General features: G+C 26.4%; 1 protein-coding gene across 7 annotated transcripts; it reads left to right on the top strand.

Moving 5' to 3' along the window:
- Positions 1 to 1,976: 1,976 nt before the first annotated feature.
- Positions 1,977 to 25,002, top strand: LOC114130757 (dynein axonemal heavy chain 3-like). 7 transcript variants are annotated; one of them, XM_050205103.1, is made up of 58 exons: positions 1,986 to 2,103; positions 2,166 to 2,309; positions 2,440 to 2,673; positions 2,793 to 2,902; positions 2,983 to 3,130; positions 3,293 to 3,381; positions 3,906 to 4,175; positions 5,091 to 5,289; positions 5,639 to 5,849; positions 5,943 to 6,160; positions 6,237 to 6,427; positions 6,546 to 6,730; positions 6,792 to 6,936; positions 6,993 to 7,131; positions 7,761 to 7,905; positions 7,988 to 8,199; positions 8,278 to 8,655; positions 9,321 to 9,583; positions 9,644 to 9,845; positions 9,928 to 10,131; positions 10,203 to 10,317; positions 10,412 to 10,610; positions 10,671 to 10,839; positions 11,732 to 11,925; positions 12,006 to 12,134; positions 12,201 to 12,402; positions 12,469 to 12,699; positions 13,386 to 13,536; positions 13,606 to 13,766; positions 13,868 to 14,143; positions 14,205 to 14,540; positions 14,642 to 14,880; positions 14,949 to 15,132; positions 15,224 to 15,409; positions 15,467 to 16,108; positions 16,205 to 16,444; positions 16,832 to 16,992; positions 17,097 to 17,237; positions 17,470 to 17,755; positions 17,825 to 18,210; positions 18,267 to 18,735; positions 18,825 to 19,185; positions 19,274 to 19,422; positions 19,741 to 19,977; positions 20,036 to 20,227; positions 20,317 to 20,478; positions 20,567 to 20,703; positions 21,000 to 21,174; positions 21,254 to 21,460; positions 21,538 to 21,745; positions 21,809 to 22,059; positions 22,183 to 22,340; positions 22,930 to 23,089; positions 23,150 to 23,338; positions 23,559 to 23,767; positions 23,824 to 24,040; positions 24,622 to 24,735; positions 24,803 to 25,002. In XM_050205103.1, the coding sequence occupies exons 2-58, from the start codon at positions 2,175 to 2,177 to the stop codon at positions 24,983 to 24,985; spliced, it is 12,084 nt and encodes a 4,027-aa protein (XP_050061060.1). In that variant the 5' UTR covers positions 1,986 to 2,103; positions 2,166 to 2,174; the 3' UTR covers positions 24,986 to 25,002. The 7 variants fall into 7 exon arrangements, with proteins under 7 accessions (XP_050061059.1, XP_050061061.1, XP_050061060.1 ...); XM_050205102.1 differs by having other exon boundaries at positions 1,977 to 2,309; XM_050205104.1 differs by lacking the exons at positions 5,639 to 5,849; positions 5,943 to 6,160 and having other exon boundaries at positions 1,977 to 2,309.

Raw genomic sequence — 25,002 nt, 5'->3', positions numbered from 1 at the left:
TTATATTATTATTATTATTATTATTATTATATTTATATAATATATTAATATAACCTATGCACAGTCTCGAAATCAAAAATGATGTTTTTTTATGACATTACAAAAATAACTGTAGCACTTACCATTAGTTATATTGATAAGTAGGTACCAAAAAGAGTAGACATCTTATTATTGTCGTTTGGCGTATCCTATACAGTATACGGGATAAAGATATACTTCTGTAGACTGTAATTTCACATAATATAGGTACCTAATGAGTATTTTTTTTTCACTAAGTAACAATTATCGGTTAAAATACTTAGTATTAAACCAACCATTAACAGTTCATTGTGATGCTATTCAAACATTATTAGAAACGAGAATTGGTAAAATTGTGAATTTAAATAATTTTAACTTTCCACAATTTCGAAACAAATTTTAAGCCAGCGTGGTCTTGACTTACTTAATCGTTAAAGCATTATGGACAATAATAATATTATTTAGTTGTTGTAATAATAAAATAACATTAAATGCTGCAATATTGCTAACAATAGATATTGTGAATGTTTTCAGTAATAATTATTTACCTGCAGTTACGGCTTATACGATAATATGGTATGTATTCACTGTTGACTGTTGAAATGGGTAAAGGACATCCCAACACAATTTTTTTTTTTTAATTTTAAGTTTATTGGTGTATTATTGTAGTCAACATAATAAAAAACGCATAAGTAAAAATCCTATGTTAAAACGAGATCAACAAGATAATGAGAGCTGATGAATAGCCTACACGTGACTTCATATAGAGCCGACGATTGAGGAGCCGCCTATATGTTTACGTGTAAAAATAGTTTGATTTATACAATTACTTTAATAACTTAAAATAGTATTTTAGAATTTTTTTTTATAATCTTATGCATACTCGTATTTATGTGCTTAACACAATGGTGTGATTTAAAATTTAATGTATCTTTTTGTTGCATGCGTATTATAAATATTATAATTTAGTAAAATTAATGAATTCGCGACTCGCTTCGTATTGCCACACAAACCAAATTTTACGAAATGTAAGGTATTAGTTTTAGCTACTATGAAAAAACTAGAAAGTATATCAAAATCATGATCACACCAGTGTTATAAACACTAAAATGCACTTAAGGTTACATAAAAAAATGTAGATAATATTATATTTAACGATTGAAATCGTTGTATTAATCTAGAGTCTAGACACTTTTGCACGTAAAACATACGCCGCACCGCCGTTCCGACTTCGGCTCTATGACGTTACACCCATATTTTAAAATACTGTATCTCATTAAATAATTAGTGTTTAAGTGTGAGATTCACACCGGCCATACCATAATATTTCTTAGACAATGACATATTTTAAATCTAATCAAACTTGATTTTATTGTTGTGATGTCCTTTAAAAATATAATGTAAATTTATTATTGCAATTGATGATTGTCTGTATTTGTTATTCAAGCATGAGTATGTTTTATAGAGTTATTTCATAATTAACATACTGATTTATCTAGTGAAACAATACGAATTCTGAAAACAGATTTTAATTTTTTGTACAAGTCTAATCGAGATTGAATTTCCCAAATTTATGATTTTATCCATTAAAATTCTAAAAAAATAGCATTTAAAAATTTCTGTTTTTCAATTTTTGAATAATTTTAAATAATAAAATCAAAAATTTGGGAAAGCTGATTTCAACTAAACTATATACAGACAATACAAATCTGGTTTAGAGTTATTATTATTTGTTTCTAATTGGCATACGTTGAAAATATAAATTGCCTAAATAACTTAATATACTTTGTTGTGCGTGTGTTAGACGAACACAAATACTTTGCAGCTTCCAAGAATTTAATACTTTAAAAACAAAGCAAAACAAAAAAAAAGTTTAAAATTATATAGCTGCTTTTACTTTTTATTGTTTTATGAATTTATGAATTTCGTTTCCAAGGTACTCCATAATGTGTGTTTATATTATTTATATAATGCTATACGTTTATTATTTGTTCAAATAATTGAAGATCAATTGTTTGAAACAGTTAGCGAATTATTTACCTAGGTACCTACATCGTTCTACTCGATATAATTTTATATTATCAGGTGCAGTGTTGAAATAAATTATTTTTACTGTAATTATTTACATACGATAAAATAATTTGTAGGATATCAAGATGAAAAAAAATCGGCTAAAAAAGATTACATATCAGACCAAAAATTCGGATAAATGTCCGGACAAGCTTTCTGCAGATGGCGTCTACCCCCCGCTGTTCTGTAATCACACGTGGACTAAATGTGTTCCGATTAGTGTAAACAATTTATTAACGATAATTAATACAAACAATTGCATGCACTTTCTTACAAATTTTATGATATTAAATATTTTATAGTTTTTTTTCGTAATTGTTGATGCCTTATGCTTTACCTATACATATTTAGCATCGAATTCATCTAATGAATCCGTCAATGTCTATTGGACGCAACTATAGATTAAAACTCGATAAAAAATTACGCGAAATCAATAAATTACGGGAAACTACTATAAGCAATAAAATATTAGGCGAAGACCATCATTTATTAAAATATCGTCCTTGTCAAAAAAATGAATCCAAAAAACCGCTTAAAACTGCTACTACAAATGATCATCAATATACTGGCGTCGTGCCTTTAGCGGTAAACTAAAATATGTATTATTACTATACACAATAATGATATTATAACATCGCAATAAATTATCTATTCGTGATTTGTCTTATTGTCTCTAGCCTACATAGTATTTTGTATTTGTATAGGATTTGTTGTCCGGAAAATATCACAGAGACAAAGCAGAGCAGAGAGAACAAAAATTAATGGCAAAGAAAATTAAAAATAATATGATAAAAGCTGCAGAGTTACCTACGAAGTAATTTTATACACCGATGAACTTTTTTTTTGTACGTATTTACCAATGTGCGTTCTCATATTTTATAATCCTCTTGTCAGTTATATTGGTTCGTCATTACAAGCGTGTATTGCAATGAGTCCAGATGAACAATTGAATAAACTAAAAAATATGCGGCGAAAACAGAATTGCATAGAAATCGCCACGTTTAAAGAAGACAATGAAATAATTAAGTACTATTTGAATGAAGTGAGTTGATGTAGAATATTTTCTCATTGCATATTATTTATTTATCATCACAAAGAGTTTAAACATGTACACATTTTAAATCTTAATCTATTCATTAAATTTTGAACATAAAGTTTTTATTGTATCGCTCATTTAATTAAATTATTATATATTATTCATCAGGGCATATCTAGTGAATTTTATGATCCGTTTCCAGAACACGTGTTAGAAAAAATAAAGAAAAATGGCATTAAACCGAATCTGTTAAAAAAGTAATCGTATTTAACTTATACAGAGATAGTTATTCATAGTATAAATGAAACAAAATAATTAAAGACCCATCGTTTGTAAAACTAAAAATTCCCCAATATACTCGGTATTTTTTATAAATATTACTTGCATTATAATATTTTTCTTTGGAGAAATTTGAATTAATTTGTTGAATAAACTGAAAATTGTAGTGGTTATAGAATCTTTACTCAATGTTTGGTAAATTGTACAACGCAATATAAGCTTATTGTGTAATGTGTATGTGTATACTAAATTTATTATTCTCTACTTGGTAAAACATGCAGATATCTATGTGGAACTAACATGTGGTAGCTGCTTACGACAATATAATAATGCATAATTTACTGTAGGTATATAATTAATCTCTAAATTTCTAAATTAGATTATTTTTACATTAAGTATATATGATAGATGTGTTTAGAAATGTCAACCAATTAACGTTTAATATACTTACATTTAATTAATCCTATTTGTGTACCTATAAGTTATAAGTAATTTTAATTAGGTATTATTTTTTGACGACGTTTATGGAAAATGAAATACGACACAATTATGATACTACTTGCAAAAAAATAATCCTTGATTATATATTAATGGATCCGGATGAACTTAAAAGAATTGGAATAACAAATTATTATAAACCTGATGATTTTTCAATGTATATCAGAGGTCCTATTCCATGGCACCAAACAGCTATTATTCAAAGAGATCAGCTAAAGCATAATTTATATATTTTTAATGAAACGATTTTAATGTTGAATAATATATGGAAAAAGTAAGTAAGTTAGATACAATTTTAATTAAAATAAATTATGTTATTATTGATTTTCTTCTTTCCAAGATATTCTAAAGGTTATATTTTTCCAATAGAAAATTTAAAAAAAATTGGTTTACCTATAAAACCAAGTTCTTTAAAAGATTTTTTGAATTCATCGTGTGAACAATTTCGGAAAAAATTAACAAAAGAGTATGACATTTCACTTATGATTAATATTTTATTAATATTTTGTAAAATAATATTGATTATAACAAGATGTTTTATCGTAAGACATTCGTCTTCTTTATTAATTATTGTGTTTAAAAAAATAAGTAATAATATTCTTTGAGCCTATAGAGAATTTTTAAATATAAACACATATTGTCTATCTTGTAGATTTTTTGATTAACATTAGATTTAATAATTCTTATAGTTGAGTATATCATAAAATAAAATAATATTAATACATACCATTACCATTATACATTATAATTCATCAAAAAAAAATATGTACATGTTTTATATATAGATTGTATAAATTCGGTACATGGAATATAAAAAAAAAAATTACCATAAATATAAAAAATAATTAAAATAACAAAAAATATATAATTATTTTAACAATATTTTAACATCATGGCATGCCTTTTAGGCAAACCTAAAATTATAGATACTACCAAAATCGTATCAAAAACATTTCAAATGTAGGTATGTATAATGTGTGTTCTATAAGTAATTATTTTACATCTTTATTCAGTAGATTGGAGGTTTAAATTTGTAAATACATTATCTTTTAAATTAATTATAATTTCCTATTTAATTTTAAAAAGGTTTTATGTAATGAATATATTTTATTTAAAAATATAATATACATTGTATATTAATAACTAAATTATCTGTATAGTTTCTAATGTAACTTGTAATTCAAAATAGGTGGATTGTAGAATGTGCTGAGTTATTTCTGAAAACAAAAGACAGTTATCGAGATTTGTTTCCAATGCATAATATGAATGTAACTAAGTATAGAATTCAAAAGTTTTTCGACTGTATTGCAACTATCATGTCTAGACAGTTGAGACAAATTGTATTTAAGTCTTTGAAACATTTCATGAAGAAATTACTGGAATATAAGGTTAGAGGTTTTTTTTTTTTAATATTATTAAGACTATAATAGTATAATCAGTTGAATAGTATTCAATTGTAGCTTAATTAAAAATTAATAGGTAACAAAATATGAATAAAAAATTAATATTGTATAAAATAATGGTATACCTAAGTAATTTTTACATTAAAGTAAGACTATTTATAAAATAAAAATCATATGTATTTTTTGGATAATATAATTTCGACTATTATTTATCCCAAAAAAATAACTATCAATTTCTTCTTAATATAATTGCAATTATGTATAAAATATATAATAATATACCTTGACTAAATAGTCAAGTTTATACAAATTTCTTTTGAAACTTCTTTTTTAGAATGGAAACGTAATAGATTCCGAATTTAATGACAAATTGTTCATAAATCTGCCATTTTTTATTCTACGAGCAGTAGTTCCTAACCCAAATTCGATTCAAATATCATTTGAACCTACGTATGAGGAATGTTTAAATCTTTTATTATCAATCCCAAGAAAAATAATTAAAACAGTAGAAGATATACCAAGAATTGAACAGTTGTTAATGAAAAGTAATAGTATAAAATAATTATTAAGTATCTACCATTATTATAATCAAAAATAAAATTAAAAATCTATTTAAATGTTTATGAAATTCTTCAAAGAATTTAACGGTGATTCTACAATGGTATTAAGTAATATTCATGAATCTGAAAATGATGTCCAACATATGTTATTTGAAGTTAGTAAGATTTTAGAAAACAATTTTCAAGGACCAGAAACTTATATAACATATTATAAGCCCTACTACTATTTGTTAAATGGCACAGAAACTAAAATCTTCAATAAATTTTTTTCAAGTGATCCATTTCCAATGTTAAGTGTATGTACTACTACCTCAATGTTAAAAAACTAATGGAAAACTAAATAAATGATGTTAATTGTCCTAAATGTTTTAGGAATTCCATGAATGGATTATCAAGTATGTGAATCTAAATAAAGATATCCTTAAACTTAAAGGTCAAGTGGAATTGAACTTAATGAAATTAGATGTATCCGAGGTTAATACATGTTTAAAAAATATAGTTATGAGTTTAAAGAACACAATACTTGACTATTTCATGAATTTAACGCAACAAAATATTTCTGGGTAAACATAATATTCTAAATTACTGAATAATATTAGATATTAGCAACATGAATAATGATAATAATAATAAATTAAAATAGCTACAACAGTAATAATCTCAGGTAACATATTCTTTCAGAATAAATAATGGATTTGAAATTATGTCTACCAAGTTATCAGAAATACCTGACACTACTGAAGATTTAGTAGAACTTGGTAATTATGTAACAATAAGTCGGGATTCAACTTTATCAAAAATGAAAGCTCAACTGTTGGCTGTTGGAGAATATATAATGTTTCTTTTTGATTACACGCTATTCAACAGTAATGTAATATTTCATTTTATTTCACAACATTTATTTTTAAAATAATAAAATTTTAATAGTTAATGACATAAATTTGCAATCACGAGTATATCGATGGCCTCAAGAGGTTGAACAGTTTATAGAATTAGCTTCAAATAGAGTTATTCAAAAGAAAGCGGTAGTTGAAAGCCAGTTGAAATCTAAAAAAGCTGAATTTGAAATTGGGTATGTTAAAAGTTATTATAGTTTGTATTAACAATTAAATAATTATTTTTTTATAGTCTTAAAAGTCATTTTAAATTATTGGACAATTTTAAAAAAAAAGACCCACCAATATTAACTAGTGATGAAATCATAACAGCAACTGAAGAAATTGAACGTCTTACTAATCTTTTTAAAGAAGATATTGCTGCTGCAAAGGTATGTAACTAAAATTTAAATTACCTATACACTTCAATAGTAAAAAAGTTGAAATTTAATTTAACTAAATTAATATATTTTTAGTACTGGAAGTTGAAACAGTATGTATCTTACTAAACATTGTTTTATTTTTTTTTGACACTGCAAACTGTAGAAATTAGGCATTATGTTATCAATTGTTGAGTTAAGCAATTATACCTATTTACCTATGGCCCAGAGGTTCTCAACCAGGGTGCTGTGAACTTAAATTTAGGATGCCGCAAAATTATTTTAAGTATATTTTTTAAGAAAAACCTATTTTAATTATTTTTCACGAATAAAAGATTTTTGTAAAAAAAAAAACAAGTTCAAGTATCACATTAATTACATTAATTTTGATAATCAAATAGTTTATAAAATAATAATCAGATATAAAAATATATAGTTAATATTCAATGTAATAATATGTTTTATAAAATATCTTATGTGTGTATACCTTCTATTTTTTTTATATATCGGCATTTAGTCAAATAAAAAAATAACTAAGGGTGCCGTGAGTAAAAAAAGGTTGGTAACATTATGCCATTATGCATTTACGTTAAAAATAAAATAATTTAAAGTAGAAATAATAATTAAATTAAACAATTTAGAGCATAAATCACAATCAAAAACTTTTGGATATTGAGGTTACACCATACACTCAACTTTATTCAATGGTTGCAACTAGTGAACAATTTGATCATTTGTGGCATATTGCTTATGATTTCCAAAATTATTATGAAACATGGTTTAATGGTAAAATACATTATATGTTAATAATACATGTAATAATATGAATTTATGTATCCTTAATAAAATAGAATTTATTTAATATTAGGGCCATTCCATGATCTAAATGCTAGAGAAATAAAAGATATCGTAGATAACATGTGGAAAAACCTATATAAATTAGCTAGAACTCTTCAAGACTATCCAGGATCAAAAAGAGTTGCAGAAATCGTACGTGGTCAAGTAGACGACTTTAAAAAGTATTTACCTGTATTGGATACAATTTGTAATCCGGGTATACACGAAAGACATTGGGTAGAGGTAATTTCGTCAATATTTTACATTTGTACATAACATATATATGATTCAATAAAAAAACGAAAAAACCTATGCACATAGATTAGCAAAAGTGTTGGGGTAGACTTACATCCTGATGATTCATCAACTCTGTCTCAAATGGTCGACATTGGTTTATTGAATTATTCAGAAAAACTTGAAGAAATTGGTGTTATCGCATCTAGAGAATATTCTCTTGAACAAAATCTTAAAAAAATGAAAGAAGAATGGTTAACTATCGAGTTTGAATGTAGCCCATACCGAGAAAGTGGTATTAGCATATTAACAGCGTTAGATGATATTCAAGTTATGCTGGATGATCATATACTGAAAGCTCAAACAATGCATGGATCGGTTTATATAAAACCTTTTGAAGAAGAAATGGATACATGGGAAAAAAAATTAATTTTGATGCAAGAAATTCTAGAGCTATGGATTTCTGTAAATATGTTATTTACTTATCATAGTTACATAAAATTAAATTAAAATTATTTATTTTTGTATGCATTGATCAGATGCATAACCAACAGTAATTTTTTTATTAAACTTATTAACTATATAATTTTTAACGGTTTTGTGATAATATCTGTACCGAGTATGTCTATATATATTATTAAAGGTAATAATAATCGTCAATTTTATTTCAGTTCCAATGTTGTGTTGTAAAATCAATACATTAATCATAAATAATAATATATCTATGTATTTAAATTATATACAATATACAATATTTTTAAATCAGGTTATTCAATTACATTTTAAATATGTAAAGATAATTTTATTTTATTTTTTTATAGAATTTTAAAATATTTACAATTTTATCTAACTAAAGAAAAATAATAATTTAGGGAAAAGGATACTTTATGAAATAAAAATATGATAATAACAATAAATTTAATTAAAATACAAGCATCATTGAATATTGTACTTTTAGATATTACCTATGCTTATCTAATATTTGTATAAATATAATATATCTTACAGGTTATCGAATATCGTTTATATAATATTGTACAAATACCTATAATTATAATGAAAAATGTTTTAATAAAAATGTTTAAAATGTATGTGTATATGTGTATATAATTATTTCTTGTAAATTGTAGGTGCAAGGGATTTGGATGTATTTAGGTCCAATATTTAGTTCAGAAGACATAAATCGTCAGATGCCCGAAGAAGCTAGAAACTTTAGAACTGTAGATGCTATTTGGCGTCATATTATGATTAGCACTGTTAAAAATCCTAAAGTTCTAGAAGCTACAAATTACCCAAATATGTTACAATTGCTTAAAAACTGCAGTTTTATGTTTGAGCAGATACAGAAAGGCTTGAACGAATATTTAGAGAAAAAGCGTCTTTTCTTTCCACGGTACCTATGGCTTTATGGTCTTATTATTATTGATATTGACGTGCTTAATGAAAATTACAGATTTTTCTTTTTATCTAACGATGAACTTCTTGAAATTTTATCTGAAACCAAAAACCCATTACGAGTACAACCACATCTTAAAAAATGTTTTGAGGGCATTGCGAAACTAAATTTTACAGAACGCGTAGAAATTGTAGGAATGATATCAGCTGATGGCGAAGTAGTGGCGTTTAGTGGAATAATTTATCCCGCTGAAGCTAAGGTAGACTGCTCAGTGCTGACATTAATATTATAGTTAGGACAAATGTTTGACATTGAAGTCTGTATTAAATATTATATCACAGGGTTTGGTAGAAAAATGGTTAATTCAGGTTGAAACTTTAATGATGCAGTCAATAAATAAAATTATTAATAATGCTGTAAAAAAATATGCTAATACTGCTCGGGACAAATGGGTACTTCAGTGGCCAGGTATGGTAGTTTTATGCGCTGCAACAATAAATTGGACTGCCGAAGTAGAAACCGCTGTTGAAAAGAAATCACTTCCTGTTAGAAAAGTTTTTTAAACTAAAAGTAACCTATCATAAATCCTTAGTAATTAATTCATGCAATTTTTTAGGCCTATTTACAAAAAAGTAATGAACAAATAGACAAATTAGTAAGTTTAGTGCGTGGCACATTAAGCAAAGGTGAAAGGGCAACGGTATGTGCTTTGATAGTTATTGATGTTCATGGTAATTAATTTGACATATTTATACATTGATATTGTATATAGTGTTTTTGTTTTTAATGGACAGTATTGAATATTTTTGTGTTTAATATTTTAAGCTCGCGATGTTGTTAAAAATCTTAAGAATCTTAAAATAACTAGTATTCGAGATTTTAATTGGATTAGTCAACTTAGGTACTATAATAAAAATTCAAAAACTACAGTGTCAATGATAACTACTACTCTAGACTATGGAAATGAATATTTAGGCAATACACCAAGATTAGTAATTACTCCGTTGACTGATCGATGTTACAGGTATAATAATAATTTTAAATACTAGTTTAATTTTTTTTTGTTAATTATTTAATTAAATAGAACACTTATGGGTGCATTAAAATTATACCTTGGCGGTGCTCCAGAGGGTCCAGCTGGAACTGGAAAAACAGAAACTACAAAAGATTTAGCTAAAGCAATAGCCAAGCAATGTGTCGTATTTAATTGTTCTGAAGGACTTGATTTTAAAGCTATGGGAAAATTCTTCATGGTTCGTTAAAGTGTATAACATAGTTTTTATTGCTGAATGAATTTTAAAATGTATACATGTATAACGCTTTAAGGTACAAATTGAATAACATACCTATTAGACTAAACTGTTAATGTTACGTGATTTATAGATGATTTTTTTATTTTAGGTGCCTATTCCATTTATTATTTTTTAAAATAGATATATTATAGTAATTTGGGTTATCTGGTTATGGAACGGTTTTAGTGGTAGTATTTGCATATATTATTATAAAGTTTTGAAAAAAAGTTATGCTAAACATTATTAAAGTGTGGTGCAAATTGTTTAAATCATCAAGATTTAGCTTTCTTGTAATTTTTTAAGCTGTATGCAGTCATAAATATATAGGTATTAGGAATAGTACCTATATAGTTTAATATATATCTTTTATGTACCATAATACTTTATTATATTTATGAAGTAATGATAAAATATTGATCTTTCTTCGGAAGCTTATTCTGCGGATGCGGTTGTAACGATGAAAAGTTTAAAACGTGACATTTTTTATTTTTAATTTATACATAATGCAAATATATTATTATATTATAGGTATACCTTACGAATTCATAAAATTATCTATTTTCATTACCTACTAATTAAAAAACTTTTGTATAGGTTCTAAACTAATGTCAGTCAGTCGTTTTTAATATTTTTATTATAAATTTAATGACTTGAAATATTTCAAAAATTATTTTCCGTTTTTACCGTATTTTAGTATTTATATTGTTATTATTGTGGTTACCCGTAGAAAGTCATTGTAGTGTAAATGATTTTTGTGGATATTTAAAATTAAAGTTTAAATACAGAATAACCCGTGAATATGAAACCTAAATAGTTTGTAATACCGTAATATCGTACCTGTACTTCATATTAGGGATTAGCACAATCTGGAGCATGGGCATGTTTCGATGAATTCAATAGAATTGAACTTGAAGTGTTGTCGGTTATTGCTCAGCAAGTGTCTATTATTCAAATGGCAGTGAAAGCTAAAAAAGAAAGATTCATGTTTGAAGGTACAGAGATAACATTAAATCCCACTTGTGCAGTTTTTATAACTATGAATCCGGGGTATGATAAAATTTTAAAAAATTCTCACATTGTATGTCGTAAGTAGGTCATTTTAAAAATAAAAATCTTAATCACTATAGATACGCTGGACGACAAGAGCTACCCGACAACTTGAAAGTATTATTCCGTACAGTTGCTATGATGGTACCAGATTATGCTATGATTGGAGAAATATCATTGTATTCTATGGGTTTTAGTGATGCTAGAAGGTATATTGTTATAACGTTTACGTGTAATAATAATTTGAATAAAAATATAAAATTATTTTACTCCAGTTTGGCTGAAAAAATTGTAGACACATATAAGTTATGTTCAGAACAATTATCGTCGCAATCGCATTACGATTACGGGATGAGAGCAGTAAAATCTGTGTTGACATCTATCGAAAATTTAAAAATTAAATATTCTGATAGCAATGAAGATCAAATTGTATTAAGAGCTATATACGATGTCAATATGCCGAAATTTTCATCGGAGGTATTATTCTTACTTTAACCATTTAATAAATTTAAAATGATGTTGTTTTATTATATTTAATATTAGGATATTCCACTTTTTATTGGTATATATGGAGATTTGTTCCCCGGTGTCGATCTCTTAGTGCCCGAAAGAGAAGAGCTCATTAATAAAATAAATATTAACTTAGAAAAAAGGAATTTACAAAGTACTCCGTGGTTCATCGATAAAATAATACAAGTGTACGAAATGGTGTTGGTTAGACATGGGCTTATGATTGTTGGAGAACCATTTTCAGGAAAAACTTGTGCCTATCAAGTATTTTATTTATACATTTGTCGTTTATAATTCATCGTATACATTTGGATATATCCTAAATATGCAACTTTATTTTGTTTTTTGTAAATTGTAAGGGCGTTAGGTATTAAGACCAAAGTTATATATTTTATTAATATTTAACAATAATAGTCTGCTTGTACAATAATAAAATGTATTATTTGTTTAGTGTTTGTTAAATTATAATATTAATTGACTAAGATATATGTTTTAAATTTAACTAATTAACTATATAATTTTTATAATTTCCAAACCTTACAATATTTTTTTTTAATTTTAATTTATTTTTGTAAATTGTTTATATTGCTGGTAGTTTTTTTAAATTTTAGATTATTATTAGATTTATCGTGTATAGGTGGTAATTGCTTACACTACATCTATACATTATTTTACTGACATAATGGTACGTTCATAGGTTTTATGTATTATTTTTGTTGTTACAACTCATTCGAACTTGCCATTGTGAAACCGGTAGTTTTTGTTAATAATCTAAGAATTTAGTATCTTAAGCTGTACAAATTTTTGTAGCTTATTGTAATCTTTTATTAGATTTTCACTTGAATACTTTAAGTTAATTGATCATTATATTATATCTTGATTATTTATACTCGTATATGAGTAAATTTACTACTTTTAGTACATAGAATTATGATTATTTATTTCTAAAGGTCTTGGCAGAATCATTGGGTGATTTACAATTAGATCGTAAAGCATTAATGAAAGAATTTAAAACCAATTTTAAAATTATCAACCCTAAAGCAATTACTCTTGGTCAATTATATGGATCATTTGATTTAGTTTCACACGAATGGCACGATGGTAAATTTTACCATATTATACAAACAAAATAATAATAATAATACCAGTTATATTAATATTTGATTTTAGGAGTCTTAGCAATCGTATTTCGAGAATTTGCAAATAGTGTAACAAAGGATCGTAAATGGATTGTATTTGATGGACCCGTTGATGCAGTATGGATAGAAAATATGAATACAGTGTTGGACGATAACAAAAAACTTTGCTTAATGTCTGGAGAAATTATTCAGGTTTATATAATTTATCAAAAATGTAGTCCTGTATTTTAAAATTTATAAATAATGTATCTGATTTATTTAATATATTTTTAAAACTTTTTTCTTCTGTATAGATGAATAATAAAATGAACATGATATTTGAACCTGCAAATTTAGAACAAGCTTCGCCTGCAACAGTATCTCGCTGTGGTATGATTTATGTGGAACCAAAGCAGCTTGGGTGGAGAGCTTTTTGGCTTTCGTATAAGCAAACACTTTGTTCTAAAATCTTACCAGACCAACAAGTTATGATGGATGACTTAATCGAGTGGTTGGTACCTGCCGTATTTGATTTTATACAAACACATTGTAGTCTATTTTTAGCTACTTCTGAAAATCATATGTTTAACGTAAGTTATGAATTTTTAATTGATTATTTCAAATACAAACTATTCATATTGCTTTTTATAGTCTTTTACAAGGTTAATAGAATGTATGATTAAAGAAGAAACTGGAGTTGGATTTGCAACCATAACGTTGGGATGTATAATGATTTTTTGTTTAATCTGGAGTCTTGGTTCCTTAATAAAGGGCGATTGTCGAAATAAATTTGACACATTTTTACGAAAATTACTCCTTGGAAATATCGACCAATATAAAAAGCCAGCTACTTTCAGGTTGACAAAAACTCACCTTTTTCCAGATATGGGTTCAGTTTACGACTACGTATATGATAAGAAAAATAATGGATCTTGGGTCCTATGGTCTGAAAAATTAGAATTTAAAATGATCTCACCAGACGCTAGAGTAAATGCATTATTTAATACTTGTTGGTTTTTTTTTTTAAATTATAATTTGAATTAAAAACAATAGTTCTATTAGTGGTGATGAACTTATTCATTGTATAGGTAAATGACTTAATCATTGAAACGGATGAAACTGCAAAACAGGATTTTTTTCTGCGATTATTATTAAAAAATGAAATTCCTTTATTATTTGTTGGTCCCACTGGTACTGGAAAATCAGCTATTGTACTAGACTACTTAATACATTTGCCAAAAGAATATTTTATAGCTAATGTTTTAAACTTCTCAGCACGGACTGCAGCTAACACTGTACAAGACATTATCATTTCTAAATTGGAAAAGTATATTAATTGTTGTAATTTGTACAATATAACTGTATATATATTTATATGAAATATAATTTTTACAGGCGAAGAAGAGGAGTTTATGGACCGTCTACTGGTAAAAGATGTATGTTATTTGTAGATGATTTAAGCATGCCGTTACCAGAAAAATATGGCGCTCAACCACCAATAGAATTGTTAAGGCAGTGGATTGATCATGGTAATTGGTATGATCTTCAAACTAAGTCAAGAATAGATATAATGGATATGGTTAGATTTATTTTTAATTTGTTATTAGATATAATAATCATTATTATGTTACTAAAAAGTAATAGTAATAATTTCTTTGTTTAATATTAAGTTATTTATTGGTGTACTTCAACCTGCTGGTGGTGGTTCAAATCAAGTTACTACTCGTTTCACTAGACACATGAATGCTATTGGTATTGATTCATTCAGTCAAGAAACTATGTCTAAAATATTTTCTCAAATTATGAGATGGCATTTTAACAAAGGATTTTCTGAGACTATCGCATTACAAGGAATTGTATTAATTTATAGTTTTATTAGATAAAGTTACATATTTTAACTAAAATTAATTTAGAATATTGTAGAAGCTATACTGTTTGTGTACAAAGAAGCAGTCTCAACATTTTTACCAACTCCTTCTAAATCTCACTATACTTTTAATCTCCGAGACTTTACGAGAGTTATAAAAGGGATATTATTATTACCAGCATCACGATGTAAAACTCTTGAAAAAATGTTTCGATTGTGGGTTCATGAGACATGGCGTGTGTTTGGTGATAGATTAATCCAGGATGAAGATCGTAATAAATTATTTGAAATCATGAAAACAGCATCTTATGATTGTTTGAGACAACCAATGGACGTTTATCTTAGTGATTTAATGCCAGCTGAAGAGAGCTTTTTAAATTCTGATCACTTACGTAACCTTTTTTATGGAAACTACATGGATCCAGATAGTGATAAGAAAATTTATGATGAAGTTGGTAGTGAAAAAAAACTAATCCAACAAATGGAATACTATTTGAATGAATATAATACAATGTCTAAAACTCCGTTATCAATGGTTATGTTTAAGTTTGCTATTGAGCACGTATCACGTGTGAGTAGAGTCTTACAACAAGACAATGGCCATGTGTTATTAGTTGGAATAGGGGGCAGTGGAAGACAATCGGCTACAAAGTTGGCTACATTTATAGCGGATTATAAAATATTTCAAGTATTATTATATTATTATATTATTATATACTATTAGTTATAAATATATCCATCCTAGTATACTAATATTTTAATAATGTATTAAAAATTTCATCAGATTGAAATAGGTAGAAATTATGGCAAAAATGAATGGAATGAAGATATGAAAAAAGTATTAAGATATGCAGGATGCGAAGGAAATCCTATTACATTTTTTTTATCTGACAATCAAATTGTAGATGAAAGCTTTGTAGAAGATATAAATATGTTACTTAATACTGGAGATATACCAAATCTTTATCAATCGGATGAACGAGTTGATATTTTAGATAAAATATCCAATATTGCTCAAAGTCTTGTAAGTTGTATCAAGAATATATTTTTTAAATAATATAAGGAATATGATTTATCATTACTTTATTATAATCTATTTTTAATAATTATTAAATGAATATAATCAAATATGTTATATTTGTTAGTGATAATTAGTTTAAAATTATCTTTCTGTATTTTTTTTTCTTTAAATTCTTCAAAAGTCCATTTCTTAATATTTGAAATTTGCCAAAAACCGGAAAGTTTTATTCTTATCTCTATAAGTTTTTCTAATAATTGTACAGCTTAATTTTTTTTCGAACTGACAATTTTTATTTTATCTTAGACATCCAATTCTCGAATTCATTTGCAAAGTCTCGAATTTGAAATATGAATATTATGATTAATAATAACTAAATATATTTTTTTAAAGGAGAAAAACATTGAAACAACACCTCTTGCTTTATACAATTTCTTTATAGAAAGAGTCAAAGAAAATCTTCATCTTACTTTAGCCATGTCGCCGATTGGCGATGTATTTAGAAATCGCTTGAGAATGTTTCCTTCACTCATTAACTGTTGTACAATTGACTGGTATGGTATAATTTATTTATAAAATAAAAATAAATATGTATACATTAATGGTAGAATAAAATTAATTTAATTTAATTCAAACATATTCCATGTATTTATTATAGGTTTACAGTTTGGCCTGAGGATGCTCTTGAAAAAGTTGCAGAATATTATTTAAAAGATATGTCTATTCACAGTGATGTTGCATCATCTTGTGTTATAATTTGTAAAGAATTTCATACGACAGCTGGAGATGCTTCCTCTAGGTAAATTTTCTCATTTCAATGTTTTATCAATAAACAACTAATGTTTAATAATATGCAAATTATTAATAATTAGGTAATTGAATTGTTTTATTTTAAAGAAAGGTTTATTTTAGTTATCACGTTGTATAATATTTTTGCTTTTTGTGGCCATAAATATTGTGACTGAAATTTTAATTTAGTTATTTTATAATTGAAAGTCTTTTTAACTTTTGTTTTTAATATTAAATTTTAGCTTTTATTCAGCGTTAAAGAGGTATAATTACGTTACACCGACATCCTATTTAGAATTAATCAAAACGTTTCAAAATTTACATAAGAAGAAGGTAGATCAAATAACAACTTTACGAAATAGATATGAAACCGGTTTAGACAAATTAGACTTTGCTGCTGACCAAGTATCTGTTATGCAAGATCAACTAACAGCTTTAAAACCAAAACTTGTAGAAACATCATTGGCTACTAACGCTCTTTTGGTTAAAATTGAACAAGATACAATTAAAGTCGAAGCTAAAAAAGAAGTAATAAATAAAATAAAATATATTTTTGTATTTATAATGTTTTAAAATAAATTATCCATAATGCCTTAGTTAGTGGGTGCCGATGAAGCTCTTGCTAATGAGGCTGCAGCAGCATCGCAGGCTATTAAAGATGAGTGTGAAAATGATTTAGCTGAAGCAATACCAGCTCTCGAAGCTGCAGTTTCAGCTTTAAATACTCTTAAGCCCGCTGATATAACTTTAGTGAAATCTATGAAAAATCCACCATATGGTGTCAAGTTAGTTCTAGAAGCAGTATGTGTTATGAAAGGAATAAAATCTGAACGTAAACCTGATCCGAAGGGCTCTGGAAAGATGATTGAGGATTTTTGGGGACCTTCTCAGAAACTTATTTCGGATACTAAATTTTTAGAAAGTTTAAAAACATATGATAAAGATAATATAGATCCTGCAATTATGAAGCATATAAGAGAAAAGTAATTTTAACAATTTTTTTTTCGTATACACAAATTAATGTATAATTAATTTTCAGATATATTAGTGATCCAGACTTTAACCCAGTTAAAATTAAAACAGTTTCTAATGCATGTGAAGGCCTCTGTAAATGGATCCGAGCTTTAGATGTATATGATAAAGTAAAAAAAGTTGTTGGACCTAAACAAGAAAAACTTCAACAAGCAGAAATGGATTATAACGCTCAAATAGAAAAACTTAACGAGAAAAGAGCTGAACTTGCTGGAGTATTGGGCAAGCTTCAAACATTACAAGATGAACTTACGAAAAAAACCAACGAGAAAACAGATTTAGAAGACAATATTGAATTGTGTGCTCAAAAACTGACTCGAGCTGAACAATTAATTAATGGTCTTAGCGGAGAAAAATCTAGATGGAGCCAAACTGCTTTAGACTTGCAATCGACCCTAGATAATGCAATTGGTGATGTATTGTTATCTGCCGGAGTTGTCGCTTACCTTGGAGCATTTACTGTTGACTTTAGAAATGTTAGAATTTATATGTTATACTCAATTTATATTTTCGCTATATTTTATTTTTTTAAATATTTATATTTATTAATTAAATTAATGTCCAGGTACTTATTAGTGAATGGAATCAAATGTGTTTAAAAATGAATATTCCATGTTCAAAACATTTTTCATTAATACATACATTAGGAGAACCAGTATTAATAAGGGAATGGAATATATTTGGACTTCCAGCTGATAATTTTTCAATTGAAAATGGGATTATAGTATTTAGTAGTACGAGGTGGCCTCTAATGATTGATCCCCAAGGCCAAGCAAATAAATGGATAAAAAATTTGGAAAATACAAACAATCTTTCTGTAATTAAACTGACAAATTCAAATTATATGACTTCCATACAATTAGCCATTGAACATGGTTTACCGGTTCTCTTAGAAAATGTACAAGAAGACATAGATGCTACGCTTGGTAATTTATCATATCATGTAACATTTGTAAAATTTATTTAAAAAAACATAAAAGTAAGAATCTTACTGGATTTTGGTACTTTTCATAGACCAAGTACTGCTGAGGAATATTTATAAGCAAGGTGGAATTGAATACTTAAGATTTGGCGATAATTTGTTGGAATATAATCACTCGTTTAGGTTTTACATTACAACACGACTTCGAAATCCTCATTATTTACCTGACATTTCTGTTAAAGTAAATCATTTTATTTAAGGTTTATGACTTATGATTAATCATTCAAAAATAATATTATTAGCTTAAATTATCCATAATTGATGTAATTTTTTTGTATTTTTCATATTTTAGCTTTATAACGTTGATCATTTATCAATTTATAATATAATTTATAAAAATAAATTCACCTTATTCATTTCACAAATAAATAAAATTAACTTCTAAAATACACAAATATTACAGTTTTGATACATTTTAGTTTTGTTGTTGTTTATATTAAAAACCTAACTGTTTATATATTACTATTCAATGGTAAATTTAATTACTTGTGTAATTCAGGTAACACTATTAAACTTTATGATCACGCCACAAGGACTTCAAGATCAATTGTTAGGGATTGTTGTTGCAAAAGAACGACCTCAGTTGGAAGAAAAGAAAAATGAATTAATAGTTGAAAGTGCTAATAATAAAAAACTTCTTAAGGAAATCGAAGACAAAATATTATACATTCTCTCATCTTCAGAGGGAAATATTTTGGAGGATGAATCAGCAATAAAAGTGTTATCTTCATCAAAAGTATTTTAAATTTATTTGTAAGAAATCTACTGAATATTAATATGAATATTTGTAACAGTCACTATCAGCTGAAATTCAATTGAAAGAAGAAATTACTATTGTAACGGAAAAGGAAATTGATGCGGCTCGTAATGTTTATATTCCTGTATCTAAACACTCTTCAGTTCTATTTTTCTGTATCACTGATCTAAATAATATCGATCCAATGTACCAATATTCATTATCATGGTTTATAAACTTGTATTATCAAGTAAGTAACTGCAGTAGGTAACATACTTATTATAATTTTTAACACAGGAAATTCCATCAATAATGTTACCTACTGAATTTATATTACAGTCGATTGCACAAAGTGAAAAATCGAATGACGTTGATGAAAGAATAATCATTTTGAATGATTATTTCACTTATAACATTTACCGAAATGTTTGTAGATCTCTATTTGAAAAAGACAAATTGATTTTTTCATTTATTTTAACAGTTGGAATTTTTCGTTCCAAGGTAATTAATGTGTTCTATATTAATATAATCAATCGTTTAACAATACATTAATACGTACATTCATTATCATAATACTTTTATGTCACAGGGTTTAATTGATAATGAATTATTTACATTATTTCTTACCGAAGGAGTTGGTTTAACTAATGAACACCCAAATCCGGCTTCTAAGTGGTTAAGTGATAAATCGTGGGACGAAGCTGTTCGAGCATCTCAATCACCAAAGTAATATTTGATCGATACCTATATGTTATAGTAAAAATAGTAAAATCATTTATAATTACTAAGATTTGGAAGTTATATCCGAAATCTACTATATATGGATACTATTAATCTTTAATACTAATATTTTTTTCCATCAATATAAATTTAAAAATAGTTCCTAAAATTAAATGTTATTTTATTCAGATATTCTTATTCTTTTAATTAATATTTAGTCAATACATAACTAAAATCTATTAATAATATTTTTTTTTTACTTAAATTAAAATAATCTTATTTAAATTGAATATACAATTTAGATTAAATCAATTATATAAATCAATTACCGAATCAAATGATGAGTGGAGCGTATGGTATGATTCAAATAATCCACAAGACTTACCTATTCCAAAACCATTTGAAAATATCGATGGTCTTGAAAGACTCGTAATTATTAAGTGTATTCGCTTCGATAAAGTAGTTCCAGCCATTCAAGTATATATATCTAATTTTATTTATTAATAAGGTAATTTAACAATTATATAATAAATTATAATATATTCAAAATATTTAGCAATATGTTGTAAGTACTATGGGTCAGAAATACGTTGAACCTCCATCGTTCGACTTGGCAGATTCATTCAAAGATTCGAACTGTTGTAGTCCACTGATTTTTATATTATCAGCAGGAACGGATCCAATGTCGAGTTTGATAAAATTTTCTGAGCAGAAAAAAATTAACCCATCTGATTTAATAACCATATCACTTGGTCAAGGACAAGTACTATAAATACTAATATTATAATAATTGTTTATGTCAGTAAATAATATGATAATTGGAATACAACCGATGTATAGGGTCCAATAGCTGCTAACATGATAAAATTAGGCATAGCAACTGGTAAATGGGTTGTGTTACAAAACTGTCATTTAGCTGTTAGCTGGATGAAAGAACTTGATCGCATTTGCAATGACGATATTATACTTAGTCGAACACATCAATCTTTCCGTCTGTGGCTTACAAGTTATCCATCTGATAATTTCCCTGTTTCTATACTGCAAAATGGTAAATTGAACATTATTGATCGAAATCGTTCGTTTAATAATTATTCATTTAATTCAAAACTAGGAATAAAAATGATAAACGAAGCTCCGAAGGGTCTTGGTGCAAATTTATTCCGCTCATATACAACTAACCCTATTAATGATCCAGATTTCTACCTAAGTTGTAAGAATCGTTCAGGTTTGAAAAAGTTATTATTTTCGCTATGTTTTTTCCATGGAATTATTCAAGAACGTCGAAAGTTTGGATCACTCGGTTGGAACATACCATATGAATTTAACGACTCGGATTTACAAATCAGCGTTATGCAGTTGAATGTAATAATAAAATTAATAATTATTAACTTTAATAATAAATTATAGTATAAATAATATATAATATATTACTAGGTTTAATAGTAATCAAAATAAATATAAAAATAATTAATTAATTACATTTAGATGTTTTTAAACGATTATGATGAAATTCCATTCGAAGCATTACTTTATTTAATTGGCGAATGTAATTATGGAGGTCGAGTGACTGACGACAAAGACAGACGTTTATTAACATCTCTATTGTTAATCTTTTTTAACTCAAATGTTATTAACAATAATTCGTAAGTGAATATAATTGAATACATTTATTTTTATATAGCTTAAGGTTTAGGTTGCCCTTTAAAAATAAATTTATTTAATTAAGTAAAAATAATATTGAATAATAGAATACCTACTTAATATATGTATATTATATACATATACACACATATATATATTATACAATTATAATACTACAATAGTTCAATCTTATTCTTATAAAATATACAATATTATTCTTGCTTAATAGAATGAACTTAAATATATGTTTTATTTTTATGTGTGATAAACGTGATTAAATCCATACTCCTGCAAAATATTTTATATTATTAGTAAATTCACTCAAATTTTTATATTGATAAAAGTTTAATACACATTTGAATTTTATTATAAAACTTTGATTATCAATAAAGTATTTATATTTAGTTATATATAATAAAATTATTGTTTATTAATTGGTTTTCTATCATATTTTAAGTTTAATCATACTTTCTTCGTACACATTGAATATTTTTCAGTTTACAATCATCTAGTAGGTATTATTATTACTTCATTTTTGACTATTTTTTGTATGTATAATTTTAAATTTGTTCCGTATAACCTATGCATTAGATATACATTTTCTGAGAGTGGGCTGTATTATACACCCAAAGACCCCACCATAAATGGATGTTTGGATTACATTAAATCATTACCCATGAATCCACAACCGGAAGTATTCGGACTACATGAAAATGCAGATATTACCAAAAATAATTATGAAACTCATTTGGTAAATATATTATGTTTTTAAATAAAATTGTTTATTTTTTTAATCAAAATATTTGTTTAGTTATTGAATGGTACCATTTTAACTCAATCTCAAATCGCAGCGGGAGGTAGTGACAAAGATACAGATGCAAAAACAGTAGAGCTAGCTAGTAATATTGCGAAAAATATCCCGGAATTATTTGACATAATTGAAGCGTCAAAAAAATACCCAACAAAGTATGAACAGTCCATGAATACCGTAATACGACAGGTATTGAAACAATTTATTATTAAAATAATATCCATTCAGTATAATATTATCGTGCTCATGCGAGTATACGACTAGGTATACTATTATATTACTTATACAGTTTGTATCATGTACTTAAAAACGTGTAGTTAAAAAAAGTATTCTTTATCATTGATTACTGATTGACTAAATCATATTACCTACCTACTACATGTATTATATTGTTTTACTTTCCACGTAGGAATTGATTCGCTTCAACAGATTATTGTCAGTTATAAAAAAATCATTAGTGGACGTACAAAAAGCTATTAAAGGTATTGTTGTCATGTCATCTGATTTAGAAGAGTTAAATATGAGTCTTGTCATTGGCCGAGTACCGGCTAACTGGATGAATTATTCGTACCCGTCTTTGAAACCATTAGGTGGTTATGTTGCAGATTTATTACAGAGGTAAATTGTATTTATTCTATTTTCAAATGATTGGATTAACGATCATAATTGTCTAGGCTAAAATTTCTACAAGACTGGCTGGATAATGGCATGCCCGAAGTATTTTGGCTTTCTGGCTTTTATTTTACACAATCCTTCCTATCGGGCGTGCTTCAGAATTTTTCACGCAAAAACCAAATACCTATTGATAAGCTTGGATTTGAGTTTGAAGTAACTATATATGAACCAGAAATGGAATTGATAGATATGCCTGAAGAGGGAGTCTATTGTCGAGTATGAATAAAAATTTAAATTATTATTTTTTTTAAATTTGATTGATGATCATGTATTTTATTTTCTTATTTTTAAAATTAAATTCTTAATATATGAGTAGGAATTGCAAAAAATATATAATATATATGTACTACTTGTAGTTTAATTTGTAATGTATGTATTTACTTTATTTAGTTTGAGTACTTTTTATACTTTTTTTACGGACGTGATGTCAATTTTTCATTAAAGTAACCTTTTATGCAAAAATTGAGTTATTTTTATCAAAATTATTATTATTCAGATTTTAAGAAATAACTTTTTTTAATTATATTATATTATATTATTTCAAATACCTATATTATCTGTTTGTAAATACATAGTGTACAGAGCGTGAAATTCATGACAATAAAACATATAATTATGATTAAGAAATTTATAATTTATTTAATCTGATATTATATAACATATATACGCACAGTGCAATTTAAAACAACTGAAAAAAATCTTGTCTATTAGACTTTAAACTTTTCACATTTTCTATAGTTGTATAGCGTTACTGATGGGCAATGATGATCATATTTAATTTGTATTTATTTTCACAGGGTTTATTTTTAGAAGGAGCTAGATGGGATCGAGAATTACAAATATTGAATGAGTCGTATCCAAAAGTTCTTTTCGACATTGTTCCAATTATTTGTTTCAAACCGGGAATTAAAGTACAGTACAACAGTATAATTAAAAAATGTTAAAAAAAACTCTACGTTGTTATTGTATTTTGTTTAGTCCGAATTTGAGAAAAAAATGTATTACGACGCTCCTACCTATAAAACAAGTGCTCGACGAGGTGTGCTTTCTACCACAGGCCATTCGACTAATTTTGTTATGTTTATAAACTTTTTAATTGATCGGCCCAAAAATCATTGGATCAACCGAGGAACCGCTTGCCTGTGCCAGTTAGACAACTAAATACAAAACAGTTTTAT

This window comes from Aphis gossypii, chromosome 3 (assembly GCF_020184175.1).
Source record: "Aphis gossypii isolate Hap1 chromosome 3, ASM2018417v2, whole genome shotgun sequence".
Lineage (NCBI taxonomy): Eukaryota > Metazoa > Arthropoda > Insecta > Hemiptera > Aphididae > Aphis > Aphis gossypii.
The sequence above is the reverse complement of the archived record's forward strand: the minus strand, read 5'-3'. Positions and strand labels throughout refer to the sequence as shown.

Bases quoted from the DNA above. Each gene is read 5' to 3' on its own strand.
- LOC114130757 (XM_050205102.1), top strand. From the start codon at position 2,175: ATGAAAAAAAATCGGCTAAAAAAGATTACATATCAGACCAAAAATTCG. The intron at 12,403-12,468 runs GTATTATTCTTA...ATTTAATATTAG, and splicing joins TGCCGAAATTTTCATCGGAG to GATATTCCACTTTTTATTGG. The intron at 12,700-13,385 runs GTATTTTATTTA...TTATTTCTAAAG, and splicing joins GAAAAACTTGTGCCTATCAA to GTCTTGGCAGAATCATTGGG.